The 16065-nt window shown below is 44.6% G+C and overlaps 1 protein-coding gene across 2 annotated transcripts; it reads left to right on the top strand.

Moving 5' to 3' along the window:
* Positions 1–250: 250 nt before the first annotated feature.
* WFDC11 (WAP four-disulfide core domain 11) lies at positions 251–7114 on the top strand. 2 transcript variants are annotated; one of them, XM_027558142.1, is made up of 4 exons: positions 251–344; positions 4878–5030; positions 6338–6479; positions 7007–7114. In XM_027558142.1, the coding sequence occupies exons 2-4, from the start codon at positions 4930–4932 to the stop codon at positions 7043–7045; spliced, it is 282 nt and encodes a 93-aa protein (XP_027413943.1). In that variant the 5' UTR covers positions 251–344; positions 4878–4929; the 3' UTR covers positions 7046–7114. The 2 variants fall into 2 exon arrangements, with proteins under 2 accessions (XP_027413943.1, XP_027413942.1); XM_027558141.1 differs by having other exon boundaries at positions 6338–7072.
* Positions 7115–16065: the final 8951 nt, after the last annotated feature.

The following is a 16065-nucleotide window of genomic DNA, read 5'->3' as shown; positions in this document are numbered from 1 at the left end:
AGACAGCCAGGCAATGTGTGTGTTGAGGGAGGGAAGGCTCCTGCAGTTCTCCAGTGTTTGGCTTTTACCTGTATTACCTGCAGCACAAAGAGATTAAAAAAAAAAAAAAAGTACTCCTTGAGTACTTTTTATAGGAATTTAGGGACAATGTTCTATATGTACCCAACTTACTGGCAGAACTCCCAGATCTGCCACAACCAGAACCATGATTACATTCTGAACCTTCGAGCTCTGTTCTGCTCATCAGATTCCCCGTGTGCAAGGGCTCGGCAGTTCGCAGAGACCAGGAAGAAGAGCCATCAGTCATATAAATACCGGCACTTCCAACTCCAACAACTTCAGAGGTAGGTGAGGGTCAGAATCTTGGGGCTGGAAATGTGAGCCTGAAAATGCTTTCATTTGTGGCTTGTGTCCAATTCATGCTCCCAGAAAGAAGTAATGGTCCTTGATGTTCAAATGGAGAAAGTGAGAGAAAGATGAGACAGATGGACGCCGACTCACCATGTATTGCCTACAATACACATGACACTACTGTCGGCAACACATGGCCCATTGTGTATTGTCTTCAGAGTAGTCTCAGGGAGAACGTATAACCTGCACCTAATCATGAAGACACTGCACACAAACCCCACATGAGGAATGTTATTTAAAAGAAAAAACTGTCTAGCGTCGTCAAAAATTTCAACCTCATAAAAGATAAAGGAAGGGCATTCTTGGGTGAATTTACACAATGGGATACTTATGGTAGATTCGATAAAAAGATTTTAGAAATGTTCAATTTAATGAAGTTGTACTGTGATCACAGAAGAGAATGCTCCTATTGTTAGTACTCACTGAAGTATTATTCCTAAATAAGAACCATGATGTATCTACTTACCCTCAAATGGCTTAGGCATATATATATATATACACGCACACACATGTGAGAGAGAAAGCAATTGGGGTAAATTCTTAAAATACGTGAATCTGAGTAAATAGTATGTAGAAGTTCTTTGACTAGTCTTACTCTTGTAATTTTGAAATCATTTCCAAATAACAGTGTTTTAGAAGTTAAAGGCAACCCAGCTAACCATCTATGTGCCTCAATTTTTATTTTATTATTTTTAACAGATTTTTTTCATGTGGACCATTTTTAAAAGTCTTTTAATGAATTTGTTACAATATTGCTTCTTTTATTTATGTTTTGATTTTTTGGCTGCAAGGCCTGTGGGATCTAGCTCCATAACCAAGGACTGAATCCAAACCCCTTTGCACTGGAAGGCAAAGTCTGCCACTGGACTACCAGGGAAATCCCCCAAATTTTCTATATTTTCCTATTTTATAATTTGTAACATATGCCAAGAGGCTTAATTTTTTAATTTTTAAAACTTAAATTTTTTGCTAGTGCTTCATATAGTCAACGTTTGCTATGTGGATATATCATCCCCATATTGTTCAGTCACTCAGTCGTGTCAGACTCTGCAACCCCAAGGAAGCACACCAGGCTTTCTGGTCCTTCACCATCTCCCGGAGCTTGCTCAAACTCATGTCCGTTGAGTCGGTGATGCCATCCAACCATCTCATCCTCTGTCGTCCCCTTCTCCTCCTGCCTTCGATCTTTCCCAGCATCAGGGTCTTTTCCAATGAGTCAGCTCTTCTCATCAGGTGGCCAAACTATTTGAAGCTTCAACTTCAGCATCAGTCCTTCCAATGAATATTCTGGATTGATTTCCTTTAGGATTAACTGGTTTGATCTCTTTGGCAGTCCAAGGGACTCTCAAGAGTCTTCTTCAACACCACAGTTCAAAAGCATCAGTTTTTCCACACTCAGCCTTCTTTATGGTCCAATCCTTACATCTATTTACTGGAAAAGCCATAGCTTTGACTATACGGACCTTTGACAGCAAAGTGACGTCTCTGCTTTTTAATATGCTATCTAAGTTTGTCATAGCTTTTTTTCCAAGGAGCAAGCATCTTTTAATTTCATGGCTGCAGTCACCATCTGCAGTGATTTTGGAGCCCAAAAATAATACATCCAGGGAAACTGAGTCTTTGAGAAATTAGGTGGTTAGCCAAACACATAGCTTATATTAAACTAGGCATGTTGGGGTTGGGAATTCACAGGAATTTGAATATCTGACTCCAGAAAGTCACAGGAATTTACTGTCTATGCCACACTGACAGTTTTCAGTGTGGTGTCAAGTGGGAGAGAATTTCCCTCCTATTGATAAGACAGGATGTATATCCTGTTGGTAAAATAAACCAATTTTTAAATAAGTAAACATTTTAGAGTTATGTGTCTCTGCTGCTGCTGCTGCTAAGTCACTTCAGTCGTGTCCGACCCTGTGTGACCCCATAGACGGCAGCCCACCAGGCTCCCCCATCCCTGGGATTCTCCAGGCAAGAACACTGGAGTGGGTTGCCATTTCCTTCCCCAATGCATGAAAGTGAAAAATGAAAGGGAAGTCGCTGTCGTGTCCGACTCTTAGCGACCCCATCTAGGTTCCTTTTATATGTCTAACTCTTTAAGGCTATGAGAAACCACAGCCATTATTGATAAAATTAAATTGTACTTAAAAAAATTTTGAAGTATGGTTGCTTTACAATGTTGTGTTAGTTTCTTCTGTTCAGCAAAGTAAATCAGCTCTCTCTCTATATATATATATACACATATAGCTTTTTTTCCATTTAGGACCTTTAGGTCACCACAGAGCATGGAGTAGAGTTCCTTGTGCTATACAGTAGGTTCTCATTAGCCATCTGTGTTATGCATGTATACATGTATCTGTATATACATTTGTACATTTATCAATCCCAATCTCCCAGTTCATCCTACCTCTCTTTTCTTTTATTTTTTAAAAATACTTTTTCAAATTCTCTTCCCATTGTTGCATAATATTGAGCAGAGTTCCCTGTGCTATACAGTAGGTCCTTGTTGGTTATCAGTTTTAATTTTTAAAAATTAAAAAAAAATCTTTGGCCATGGCATGAGGCATGTGGGGCATACGGGATCTTAGTTCCCCAGGGATCCAACCTGTGCCCCTCTGCATTGGAATTGAGGAATCTTAAACACAGGACCCCCAGGGAAGTCCTTCCACTTTAAATATAGCAGTGTGTACCTGTTAATCCCAAACTCCTAGCTATCACTCCAGACCGCCCTCCCCCCTGAAAACCATAAGTTCCTTCTCTAAATCTGTGAGTCTGTTTTTGAGAATAAACTAATCTTAAAACAGGAAAAACTGGCACCAACCCCACCTAGGGTTTGAGATAGGCAGTATCCTTTGTCCAAGGATCTCCACATTTACAAATGCATTTAACCGAATTTCAGTTGCAAGGAGGTTTCCAAAGACATTTTTCCCCTGAAGAAAGAGAAGTCACAAATTTTCAGATGTCTTATGATCCATGGGAAAATATTAATAATCTGTGTTACTGGTACACATATCATTAATATTCACTGGGAATGTTACTAGTAATATGTTGAAAGTCTTGTCCTTTGTCCCATTTAAATATATCCAGAAGAGCTACTTCATTTCTTGGTTCTATATGAGAGCTTGGGTATAGAACCAGACTTTTCTAGTCACTGCCTAAATTTAAAATATAATAGTATATTATATGCTAAAATATATTATTCATAATATAATATAATAAATTTAGAAAAAAGTCTAAGCCCAAGCACAGTTGAAACACTAAGCTTGAATTAAAACGGTTGTTCCCTCCACACCTAGAAAGAGAGTGGTCAGTTTCCTTGCTCTTTCCTCTCCTCCTGCAGGTAGCTAAGAGCCATTTGGAGGTGGCTTTATCTAGCAAGAATAGATAAAGGGGTCAGGACAGCTCCTTCTGGCAGGCAGTGTTGCATTCTTGAACTTTGTACTTTCTGGACTTGGTACTGCTTCAAATTGACTCTGTCATGGGTGGTTTCATGGCTTGAGTTTTCCCCCACCCAAATGATGGAAGTTGCTCACTTGTGATCTGGCTGAATCCATCTCTTTACCAGCTGGTTTATTGTGATATCTTTCCCTGACCACTTACTTCCTTTTTTTTCTTTTAAAAAATATTCTATTTATTTATTTGGCGTTGGGTCTCAGTGGCAGCACGCTCATCTTTTGTTGCAGTTTATGGGCTCTCTAGTTGTGCTGTGTGAGTTAGTTTCCTGACCAAGGATCAAACCCAAGTTCCCTGCATTGGAAGGCAGATTCCTAACCACTGGACCACCAGGGAAGCCTCTGAGTCATTTTTTTAATCAAGGGAAAATAACACACACTTGCAAAACAATAAAAATAAAAAAGGTTTTCCTGCAAAAGGAAGGCATGAAGCTTGTCTTAAGTGCTAAATTTGAATTATCATTATTTTAAAGATGTATTCATCTATTTTGCTGCACTCGGTCTTTGTTGCTCTGTGCCGGCTCTCTCTAGTGGCAGTGTGCGGACTTCTCATTGTGGTGGCTTCTCTTGTCATGGAGCATTTGCTCTAGGCACACAGACTTCAGCAGTTGCAGCACTCAAGCTCTAGAGTGGTGGCTCAGTATTGTGGTACATGGGCTTCATTGCCCTGCAGCATGTGGGATCTTCCTGGAGCAGGAATCGAACCCATGTCCCCTGTGTTGGCAGGCAGATTCGTAACCACTGAACTACCAGGAATCCCTTGAGTTATTTTTTAATCAAGGGAAGATAGCACATCAAAAAAAAGCAGGGGGGTGGGGCGGGTTCCTGCAAAAGGAAGGCATGAAACTTGAGATGGAGAGATATCTTTTAGCAAAGTCAACATCCAGAATTGGTTTGTACCTGTGGTTGGGTGGTGGAGGTCAAGGAAGAATAATTAGAGGACAGAGTGTAAAGAAATTCCATGAGAATTTTCCTCTTGCTTCCCAGCTTTCTTTATTTGTGTCTTTTGATCTCTAGAAGCAACTGCAAAGGAAAGAACTCCTGACAACACCTATTCAGACGTATATATATGGTCAACATCATGAAGTTCGGGACACCTCTCCTCATGATGTTACTCTGTATGGTACTACTGTCTGTGCTGGGAGGAGTGAAGGAAAGATATAGCAGCAGGTGATGAGCCTGGATTGAGGATCAAAAGGGCATGACGGGGCTGTGCTTATTTCTGGACAAATGAAGAAGTATCATGCCTGATACATCTGACCCAGGACTCACTTCCCTGGATCACCTGTTGGAGCATTTGTGTATAGATACTTTTCTATAGACAGAGATCCAAGAAATTCGCAAGCTGAAATCCTTCAATGTTTCTTCTTCCAACCTTAAAAGTATCAATGAGTATCTGTCAGCTTTTAGATACATTCCATAAATTATAAGGATATAATATTTTCCCGTGTCAGGCTATCTTGGAGGAGATGGGGCACCAGTAGAGAGCTACCATATTTTCCCATTCTTCCAGAAGCTCTGTGTCCTAACTGTGTGCATGTTGATGATTACCAAATGATACCAATATCATTTCTTGATATATACCCTTAATTTAGCGATAGGATATTTCAGAAGTCCAATGCAATGGAATGACTGCTTGAGTTAAAGCCGACCCATTGGTAGGATAGTTCAGAATGTAAAAAGATGGAAAAGAGACATCAGATGGGTCTTTAGTGGAGCAATGTTGGGGGCCATATGATGAGAAAATGAAATCAATGGAGGGGGCCAAGAAAATGAGATGAGAGAGAATTTGGAGAGGGGCTGAATTACTTTATTTTTTTTAATAGGATGATTTTTTTTTTTTCCTCTAGATGTGGCATGCAGATTTAGTTGCCCTGAAGCATGTAGGATCTTAGTTCCCCAATCAGGGATCAAATCCATGTCCCCTGCATTGGAAGGCGGATTCTTAACCACTGGATCACCAGAGAAGTCCTGAGGCTGAGTTACATTAAAGGCAGGGTCAGCAAGGAGGGGAAGAAAGTGAGGCAATCTATTCCTTACTTTCCCTGGTCTAGTTTCCCATGCTGTAAAATAGGTGTGATAACGAGGGTAGAGGTTATCTCAGACTCTGAGATCCCCCGTTATAAAGATGTAACTTTTATAGGAGGGCAGATGAATGCTGGGAGTATATGGAGTCCTATCTCTAGGATGTTCAAAGAGGACCCAGAAGTCTGCAACACTATAGGACCTGGGGAGCAGAGAAGTCTAAGAGTTTAGTAAAGATGCAATGGGGTCAGTGAAAATACAATGAGGAGGCTAAGGAAGGGGATTTTCTTAGAAGATAGGTACTTTAGTGGGGACTTGGGGCCAGGATTCTAGGAGGGGCCCCTAGAGGGGCCCTCTAGCTTAACATAAGCTGTTAAGCTTATGAAGGACTTCTCTTCCCACACTTGTCTATATGGCCCCACCAATGTCTTACCATCTCATCTCATTTTCAGGAGGGAATTGCTCCTTCAGGAGTGCTGGGGACAGCCAACCATCCAAGAATGTAACAACAGGTGTTCTAGAAATTTTAGATGTGTAAAAATAAATCACACATGCTGCTGGACCTACTGTGGAAACGTCTGCTGGGAAAATACAGTGAGTTTGGAGATGCACGCTTGGGTGTGTGTCATCACTGATTCTCACCTTCTTCTCAGATGCTGTTATCCCTAAACAGAGGGCCGAGGTCCTAAATCCTAGGCACAAACGTAGCAGAAGACCATGTCCACTAAACCTGGAAGCCAATTCACTGGCAAATAGACCAAGATACCAGCTTGGGGCACCTTGTTTCTTTCGATATATAATCAATGCCTGTGATGTCTTCATTCTGTATTTCAACAGCTTGGTGTTTTTTTTGTTTTTTCATCCAGATTTCTAGCCATAGCATCCACAGTCAGACTTTACCATGAACCATCTTAGCTTACCCAGATCCCATATTTCTACCTGTAACTATTCAGTGAACTAATACCATCCCCTCCTCCAAATCAGAAGTGGACAATTCCTGTTGTTACATGAAGTATTCTTGTTCCAAGATCTGGTAAAGATGAATAATATTAAGCTTGGGAATGAATTCTTGCTTCCCAGATTTCCAGAGCCTCTAAGCATCTAACCTTTTTCTCTTGCAGCTAATCACTGAAGAAGCTAAAAGCCTAGCCTCCCACTGAGACACCAGTTCATTCTCACTGAGGGCTGGGAAGGAGTAAATCCTTGGCTAATAAACTCACCTGCCAGCAGTGGTCCTTGACTTTTTTTCCACTCCATTCCACTACCCTTGAATGCCATTATTACACTCCCTTCTATTGTCATAGTGTGTATGTAAGTTTCCAACTCTTGCTTCCAAATCTTGCTTCCCCATTTGATTACCTTAGAACTAATAGGCTAAATCATGGACTTCAAGAAAAGAAGTTTATTTCTCGCATGCCATTTTAATGTGGGTAACTGGCAAGCAGCCCTTTCTTTCCATTTTTCAGACAGCAGGTCTCCGGTGAATTTGTTTTCACAGGGTATGGGTAAACAGTTCTAAAACTATTTTACAGCTATGAAAGATTGAACAGGTAAGTAACTGGTAGATAAGAGCCAGGTTTCTGTGAGAGTTAGAAATAAGCAAAAGGAAAATGCTAGAATGAACCCTGGGTTACTGGATTAAAATCAGAGATATCGATATGAACTCACGCTCAGCTATATATATACATAGGGTTGGTCAAAAAGTCCACTTGGGTTTCCTGTAAGATGTTATGGACAAACCCGAATGAACTTTTTGGTCAACCTTATATATACACACACAGGGGCTTCCCTGGTGGCTCAGTGGTAAAGAACTTGCCTGCCAATGCAGGAGACATGGATTTGATCCCTGAGTTGGAAAGATCTCCTGGAGAAGAAAATGACAACCCACTCCAGTATTCTTGCCTGGAGAATCCCAGGGACAGAGGAACCTGGTGGGTTACAGTAGATATGGTCTCAAAGAGTCAGACACAACTGAAGGGACCCAGCATGCATGCACGCATACTCCTAGATAATGTTATTTTGGACTTATGAACATCTCCTTCTGGAAAGAAAATCTTCCTGGAATGGTTCAAGGAACCAATATATTTGGGCTGATGGGCATTTCTTAGTAGTAAATCTTGCACCCAGCACCTAACCCCAACATCTGCATTCCATATATCTTCCTGGAGCTTCTTACTTAGGCATTCTGCGTCTAGTTATGACACAGACAGCTAGAGACACAGGATGGAATACACTTGCTGATGAAGGCATCAGTATTAATCCTCCTGTGAACACTGGGGGCAGTCAGTGGGAGCAGGTGGGAGTTGACCACCATCATGATGTACGAGATGAGGAGGATACTTCTAGGGTCCTTTCATATGCTTGACATAGAGAAGAGCAGGGGATGAGAACAAGTCATGCTAAAGTCATTGCAACCATGAGGCGATGGGTTGGCTCAAAACAGATCAGCTCTGATTTGCAGTTCTCTGCAGGCTGGGGCTTGACCTTTTGGAGACCCAAATCAAAGCAGAGTATGCATTTGTTTCTTCCTTTGCCTCCATAAATTTCAAGGTCTTCCAAGGGACCTCCACTCCTTCTATTTATGTAATAAAGAGGCACTCAATTATTTCAATAAAACCAGAACACGCATTGGTGTCCAGGCAAGCACTCCTATCCATAACATTCCAGGGATAGCCTCTGAGTTCTCTAGGGCAGGGTAGACTGGGGAAAGGAAAAGGTCAGCCTGGCACCTATGATCATGATCTCTTTCCTAAGGCCCCCTTGTCTGAGGGCAGCTCTTAGCAGAAGAGGAGACCCTGCAGTACCAGAAGCCCTGTGATGCTCCTGAGATGGGTCAGAGGCTCTAGGCTGATGGAGGCGTGGCGTATCTCCTTCACTGATGCTCAGCAGGAGCCACTGGCCTGGAGCATAGCACCACATCCATGCCTCCAGCAGGGTCTGCCCTCCCAAGTTCTTCACAATTGACCCCACGTCCCAGCTGGACACACTCGCCCGGTCTCTGGACTTAGTCCCAGGACCACATCAGAGAAGTGGTGATTGTACAGAGTAGTAGGGACTCTGGACCCCAGGGAGGAATTTCTACTGACTCACCATGAAATCAGGGGCAAGACCCAAGGCATCCTGTGCCAATTAATCCTGTCACATCACCCTGAACCAACTGTTCCTCCCTCTGGATTAAAAAAAAGAAGAAAGATGAGGCCATAAGGAAAGGTTGGGACCGCACAGTTAAAGGAAGGGCCTGGAGTCCCAGGGATCGCAGCCAGGCCTCATTCCACAAGCAGCCTGTTGGTGGTGCTGGAGTGGGGACAGCACAGGACTCACTCCCCGTGGACCGTCCCACTGGGATGCAGAGAGGGGAGCACAGAGGAAACCTCCTCCTCCAAGCAGACCACAACTTCTCCCTCTCCTTTGACCTTGGACATGTCATCTCACTTGGGATTCACTTTCTTTGTTGCAAAGAGACAGTGACCTGAGCCTCTCAAGGACGATGAGCAGGATGGGATGGGGGTGGACCAAGTTTAAGAAGAGTCCTTCTCGGGGGCCTCCCCTTCTGTGCCCCAGGGTCTAGCCTCGCGGCATGTCATGTTGAACTTGGCCCTTTGTGGCTCCGGGCGAGGCACGTTCTCCTGCGGACCAGGAGGTGCCACCGAGCAGGTCCTCCCCCAGGAGTCCTGGTTCAGTGAGCAGAGGAACAGGGGGGCTGGCAGGGAAGCAGGGGGAGGTGGGGAGGGGGAGCAGAGAAGCTTGACAAGAGGAGACATCAGAGACCCAGACCCAGAAAGGCGGGGGCCCTCTGGGGTCTGTGCCAGGTTCTCCACGATCACAGGCACTGGGAGTGAACTAGGCAGGCCCTTCCACATTCGTTCTGGTTTATTTGACAGGGACAGGTTGTTCAGATACTGGCTGGACAGGGTGGCATTCCTGTTGATATCCTTGTGTCCAGGGTCAGGTCCTTATCTTCAGCCGCAGGTACAGTGTCTGCGGAGATGGCTGGGGGGGCAAGATGTAAGGCCCCAGGCTCTCTGACTCACAGGACGTTCATGCAAATGTTCCCGCAGAAGGTTGAACAGCATATGGTATTTTGTGGACAGTGCTGGAAGTATGAACAGTGGTTCCCACAAGTAAATTCCGTGGGCCGCTTCGTACAGGCTTTAGCTTTGAGATCTAAAAAGAGCAGGAGCAGAAGCAGGGTCAATGGAACCAGGTTTCTCAGAGAACTCCTCTCGAGTTGAAAGCCCCCCAGAGATCTGAGACCTCAAAATCTACTCAGGAGACACTTGGACTTTTCAGGGAACTCACCTCCGCCCTTCACCAGATCCTGGTGATGGGTAGTATCTTAAATCCATTCCTCCTACTCTTCCCCAATAGACCTCGATGCCTGGACTTCCTGGACTCTCTCCATAATCCTGCAACAGGACTCCGTCTCCCATATTTGTCATGGCCTTGGCCAAGTCACCTCCACAGAACCTGCACCTGATCCCTGAGAACTCCACAAAGGCGAGGATGACCTGCTAACTCTCCCCTACTCTCCACAATCCGTGGGGACCAGAGAGGAAGATGAACTTGCCCCTTCGTCGTCTCTCTCCTCTCATGCTGCCACTGTCTGCTCCATCCCTGCCGCTTCCCAGCAAAGTAGCACCCTCAGTGTTTCCCTTCCACTCTCAGCATCCTACTCCCTCTGAGATAAATTTACCTTGACCCTTGCACCCCAAATGTTGCTCTCCCACGTACTTTCATTCTACACCTGCTCCCCTGAATGTCTCAGAATGTTTACCTGTCACCTGTGTGCATAAACCAAAGAATAGCTGTTTGTTTTCCCACCTGATTCTCGCTCAGGTGTATCTTTCCCTGTTGTAGGTACCACATGTCTCTGGATTTGAGGGATGGGGAATGAAAAGATGCAGTTTCCCCCTCCACCCCCTCATCACTCTTCCCAGAGCCAGATAAAGAGGCTGGAGGGCCGTGGTTTGGGAAGAACCAGAGTCTTCACAGTGCTGTGGTCCGACCGAATAGGATGTGCCGGAAAGTTCGAACTCCCAGGTCCTCCTTAGACTGGACGGGTCACCCCTCCCCCGCCCCCTCCCGCCCCCTCCCCCACCACCTACGATTTGTCTTCTGGCTGTGTTGCCCTCCTGGGGCCTGCAGCAGCAGAACGCAGAGGAGCAGCAGAGCCTGGGCTCTCATGACTCTGGCCAGAGTGGTGAGCCCTCTTCTGGCCCGGACTCCCCTGGAGAGCTGAGTTGGGAGAGGGAAGAGGAGAAAGGAAGGTGATCCTGGGCTCCTCGCTGCCTCTCCTGGCCAAGCCAGGGTAGAGCAAGGAGTTCTTGCTCCTCACGTGGCCTGCCCCTCACCACGGCCCACTCCTGTGGCACTGGGGCTGCTACAGGGACGGTCCTCCTCTCACAGCTAATCTTCTCCTTTTGTAAACAGACCATTTTTTCTGCAAAAAAAAACTGTAGGTCTATATTTTTTTTATAAAATAATTTACAGAAGAAATTAAAGAAGGAACATAGTTTAAAAGATACGGAAACAACCAAAGTCTAACCATAGGTGGCTGGATAAAGAAGATGTGATACATATATATGATGGAATATCATTCAGCCACGAGAAAGAAGGAAGTCCTGGCATTGATTACAACTTGGATGAAACTTGAGGCATTAGGATAAGTGAAAAAAGCCAGACAGGAAAAGATAAATGATATCACATATGTGTTATCTAAAAAACGGAATTCATAGAAACAAAGAGTAGTATTGTGGTTCATAGGAGCTGAGGTTGGGGGACAAGAGGAGATTTGGGGAAATGGTCCAAACTTTCAGTTATAAAATTAATAAATTCTGGGAACGGAATGTACAGCCTAGTGATTACAACTAATCTTAGTGTATTATATACCTGAAAGTTCCTAACAGAATACATCTTAAATGTTATCATCATTAAAAAGAAATGATGGGAACTTCCCTGATGGTCCAGTGGTTAAGAATCCTCCTTGGATTGCAGAGGATGAGGTTCAATCCCTGGCTGCAGAAATAAGATCCTGCATGCCACAGAGTGTACCAAAAAAAAAAGGGAGGGGGCAATAAAGTTCCAAGAGGAAAAATACAACTGATACAACTGTCATTATTTGCAGATGATGTTGAATACATTGAACACTGAAAAGAACACATCAAGATATTACGGTAAACAATGCGAGAGTTTATCAAGATAACTGGCTACAGATCAATACACAAAAGTCATGTATCTACATTAGCAGCAAACGAAAAGGCATAATTAAAAAGTTAGGATGCTGTTTACAATTTTAACAGTTCAAACCTCTAGGAATAAATATAACAAAGACAAGCCAGAACTCTACGTAGAAGAACTTATTAAAACTTTGTGAAAGGATATTAACAAGACAGAGATAGATGAGAGACCTGACAAGGTCAGGATGAGGGGGGTGATGAGAGTGTGGATTTGAAAATGCTACCTGGCCCTGCAGTGGGTGTGGTTGGGACGTGCCCCGATTTCTGCCAAAGCCTCCTGATTGGTGGACACGGTGTAAGGCAGTCACAGCTCCTTGCCTTCACTTTGCCTTCTGTTCTAAGCTGTGCCTGGTCACAGCTTTGACCAGGACTTGCCCACCCATCCTACCAGCAGCATGAAGCCTGCGCTGTTTCTCCAGCTCCTGCTGTTGACTCACGTAGCATCGCAGCTGGTGTCTGGGAGTCCCAAGCAACATTTTAGGAGTAGGTGCTGGGTCTGGGCCCAGGGGAGGGAAGAAGCATCTGGACAGATGAGAGGATGTGAGGGATTGGTACATCTCATGAAAAAATACAGTTTCGTGTTCAAGAGTCCAAGTTTGATTGTCAGCAATATCTAGGTTTGAATCCCTGTTCTGTTTCACACTGAGTGAGCTTAAGTAGAGTGGATTTTATCTTTGTGATGGATAGAATAATAGTGGGGTAGTTGGGAGAAGAAACGGAGACTATGCATGTAGACATAGAGTGCCCCTGCTGAACCAGGGTAAGTGCTCAGTAAGTATTAACTACTGTCAATGTTATCACCTCCATCATCCAGCTTCTTCATGGATGCTTGGGCCAACTATTCAAGCATTGAAACAGAGAGGAAAATTAAGTTGGCAGAATTCAACCTGCGACCTACATAATCTTAGCCTGAGAGGATATTTTGGGAGGAAAGGAAGCAAAGTGTTGCATTACATGACCCATGTTAAATGCTCAGAGGTGCCTGCACAGGTATCAGTGATTAGCATCCACGGGAAGGTGTCAGGTTCATCTCTGCAGCCACTGTTGCCTAGCTCCAACCAAATAAGAGCTCTGGCCACAGCTGTTATTCGTTATCCCTGCACTTCTCCATAGGAGACGTAGCTTCAGAATACTGCAGGCTCAGGAGAGGACTGAGTGTCCTGTCTCATGTACCTAGGGAGCACGGTCCTATGTTAGGTTCTCAGAGACAGAGTCCAGGTTTAACCAAGGAAGGCTAAACAAGCTGCAAGAAAACAGGGGTATCCAGGATAGGGGCTAGCTGGAGAACCAAAGACTAAAATTTGAGGAAAGGGAGACACGGAGGCTTTATGAAAGATTGGTAAGTACCATATTGAGGTTAGGACCAGATACCCTTAAAAGGAAGCAAAACTTGAGAAGGTCAACCTCTCTGAGATTCCTGGCTCATGGACTCTTTTCCCACAGTGTTCCACTGAGCCCCAAGCTCTCCAAAGTGGGGATCAGCTCCAATTTCTTTTTTTAAGTTTTTGGTTGTGTTGGTCTTCATTGCTGCACGAGGGATTTTTCCAGTTTCAGCAAGCAAAAGCTACTCCATCGCAGTGCACAGGTTGCCTGTGGCGGTGGTTTCTGTCGTCGTGGAGCACAGGCTTAGGCACACTGGCTTTGTAGTTGCAGCATACAGGCTCGGTAATCGTGGTGCTAGGGCCTAGTGGCTCCGCGGCATGTGGAATCCTCCCAGACCAGGGACTGAACCCGTGACCCCTGCATTGGCAGGCAGATTCTTAATCACTGAACCACCAGGGAAGCCCAATTTCTTGCACTGATCCAGTGAGCTAAAGGATGACAGGCTGAGTACTGAGTACTGTGTGTTAGTCACTCAGTCGTGTCCAACTCTTTGTGACCCCATGGACTGTACAGCCCACCAAGCTCTTTTGTCCATGGGATTTTCCAGGCAAGGATACTGGAGTGGGTTGCCATTTCCTTCTCCAGGGGATCTTCCTGACCCAGGGATCAAACCCAGGTCTCTTGCATTGCAGTCGGATGCTTTACCGTCTGAGCTACTAGGGAAACCCTGGTCTCTGCCAGACTGTCATCAGCCTGGGTCTTGGCTTCTTACTCACCTTCTCTGGTGTCATTTGCTATTACTGTTATAGCCCCAGCTTTATTCACCACTTACTCCTTTTAGATCAGCATGATATCCTACAGATCCCCTTATAATTGCAAATACCTGCAGAGCAGTAAACCAACAAAGACTTATAGAATGCTCTTCCTATGACAAGTCAAAAGGGACAAAATTAAGATCTGGCAGGGCTTGACTAAAGGAGTTAATGGGTTCGTTCTTAATGCCTTAGAGTTCAGGAACAGAGAGAATATTGTGAGCTGGAGCATTGGGGCAGGATCCCCTGGTAGAGGTGCTCTTGACTTTGATCTAATTTCTGGTAGATGGGGTAAAGGAATGTCTACTTATTCTTCTCCAACAATAGAAAGTGGGGGGCCATGGACTCTGACCTCTCAATCACTAGAGACCTGGGAAGATGACCAGCTGATCTTTGCACCCCGTTCTGAAATACCCATCCTTCTTCCCATGAAAGAAGTCATCCCCAGAACTCATTTGAGATTTGGGTTCTAGCATTCTGATGCCAATAACTTGAGTGTGCTAAGCGGTCTTCATCAATTTCAAAAATCATCCCTTTTACTCATTCTTCCTATGCACAAATAACATGTTAGGTCAAACCCTAGGATAAACTATTGTTTGTTTGAGTCTACACAACGAATCAGTACAAATGGACCCACACACATATGCCATTCATTCCCTTGAATCAGACTCAACCAGGGCCGATGGGGACTTAGCATTTGATCTGCAAGGATGATGAGTGATCCCTACGTGCAGGATTCTCCCAAACTCTGTCTTTGATGGAAAGAGTTCTCGGCCCCAAAATCTTATTCTACCTCCCTGTGACCACACTAGGGGGAATCAGCGTGCCTGGTTCCCTGGCAGTTCCTTGGACTTGTAGAGTTCTGAATGTCACTCCAGGCTTCTCTTTCCTACTGTGTTCCAGGGTATATCTTGGAACCTCCACCCTGCCGATCAGACCCAGAAAACTGTACTGATTTCTGCACATTGCAGGAAGATTGCCAACCAGGATTTCAGTGCTGTTCTGCCTTCTGTGGTATAGTCTGTACACTAAACAAAGATGTAAACCGCAAAAGGTAAGGGCCTCTCCTGCCCAGCCCTGACCGTAGCACTGCTGGTGAGAGCTCAATAGAAGAGTCTCTTACCAGTCACGATGATGGATCTCTTTCTCTCTACCATTTCTTTCTCTTTACCAAGAATAATTACCATAAATGTCCTGATGGAGCCTTCCTCCACTCAAGAACTACATAATCATTCTCTCCCTATCATCACATCTGTCAATCTCTGTATCTGTCTCTCTGAATACACCTCTCTGATAAACTCCTCCATCCACTGACCTGTCTCAGAATCCATACTCTGGAACCCTGTATCTGGAGCTGCATCACTGGAATCCCAAAGTAACTCTGTTCTCTGGTTTTGCTCACACTCTTTTACCAAACACCACACTTCCAACCACCCACCCCCAGCAGTGTTCCTGGGTTCTGCAGATGCTCCAGTACAAGGGATGCTCTGATTACTTGCCCAGGCATCATCACTGGCCCCAATTCTGTTGAATAGGGAGAACTCCCAGAAGAGAGAAAGGGTATTACAGGCCCGATGAAATGTCTGGTTTCTAATCCTATCTTGCAACCATGTCTTTCTGTGACCTTGAGTAGGACAATTCCCTATTTTTGCCTTTCATTTCCTCATGCAGAAAATGGGGACTCTTTTTTTCCCCATCTTTGCATGATGGTTATGGAGGTCCAGACAAAATCTCAAGAGACCCACAAGACAGGAAACATAACCAGTGAGCTTCTAAACTATCTTACTCTCTGCTGCATTTCCTGCCTTG

This window comes from Bos indicus x Bos taurus, chromosome 13 (genome assembly GCF_003369695.1).
Source record: "Bos indicus x Bos taurus breed Angus x Brahman F1 hybrid chromosome 13, Bos_hybrid_MaternalHap_v2.0, whole genome shotgun sequence".
NCBI classification, from domain to species: domain Eukaryota; kingdom Metazoa; phylum Chordata; class Mammalia; order Artiodactyla; family Bovidae; genus Bos; species Bos indicus x Bos taurus.
The sequence above is the reverse complement of the archived record's forward strand: the minus strand, read 5'-3'. Positions and strand labels throughout refer to the sequence as shown.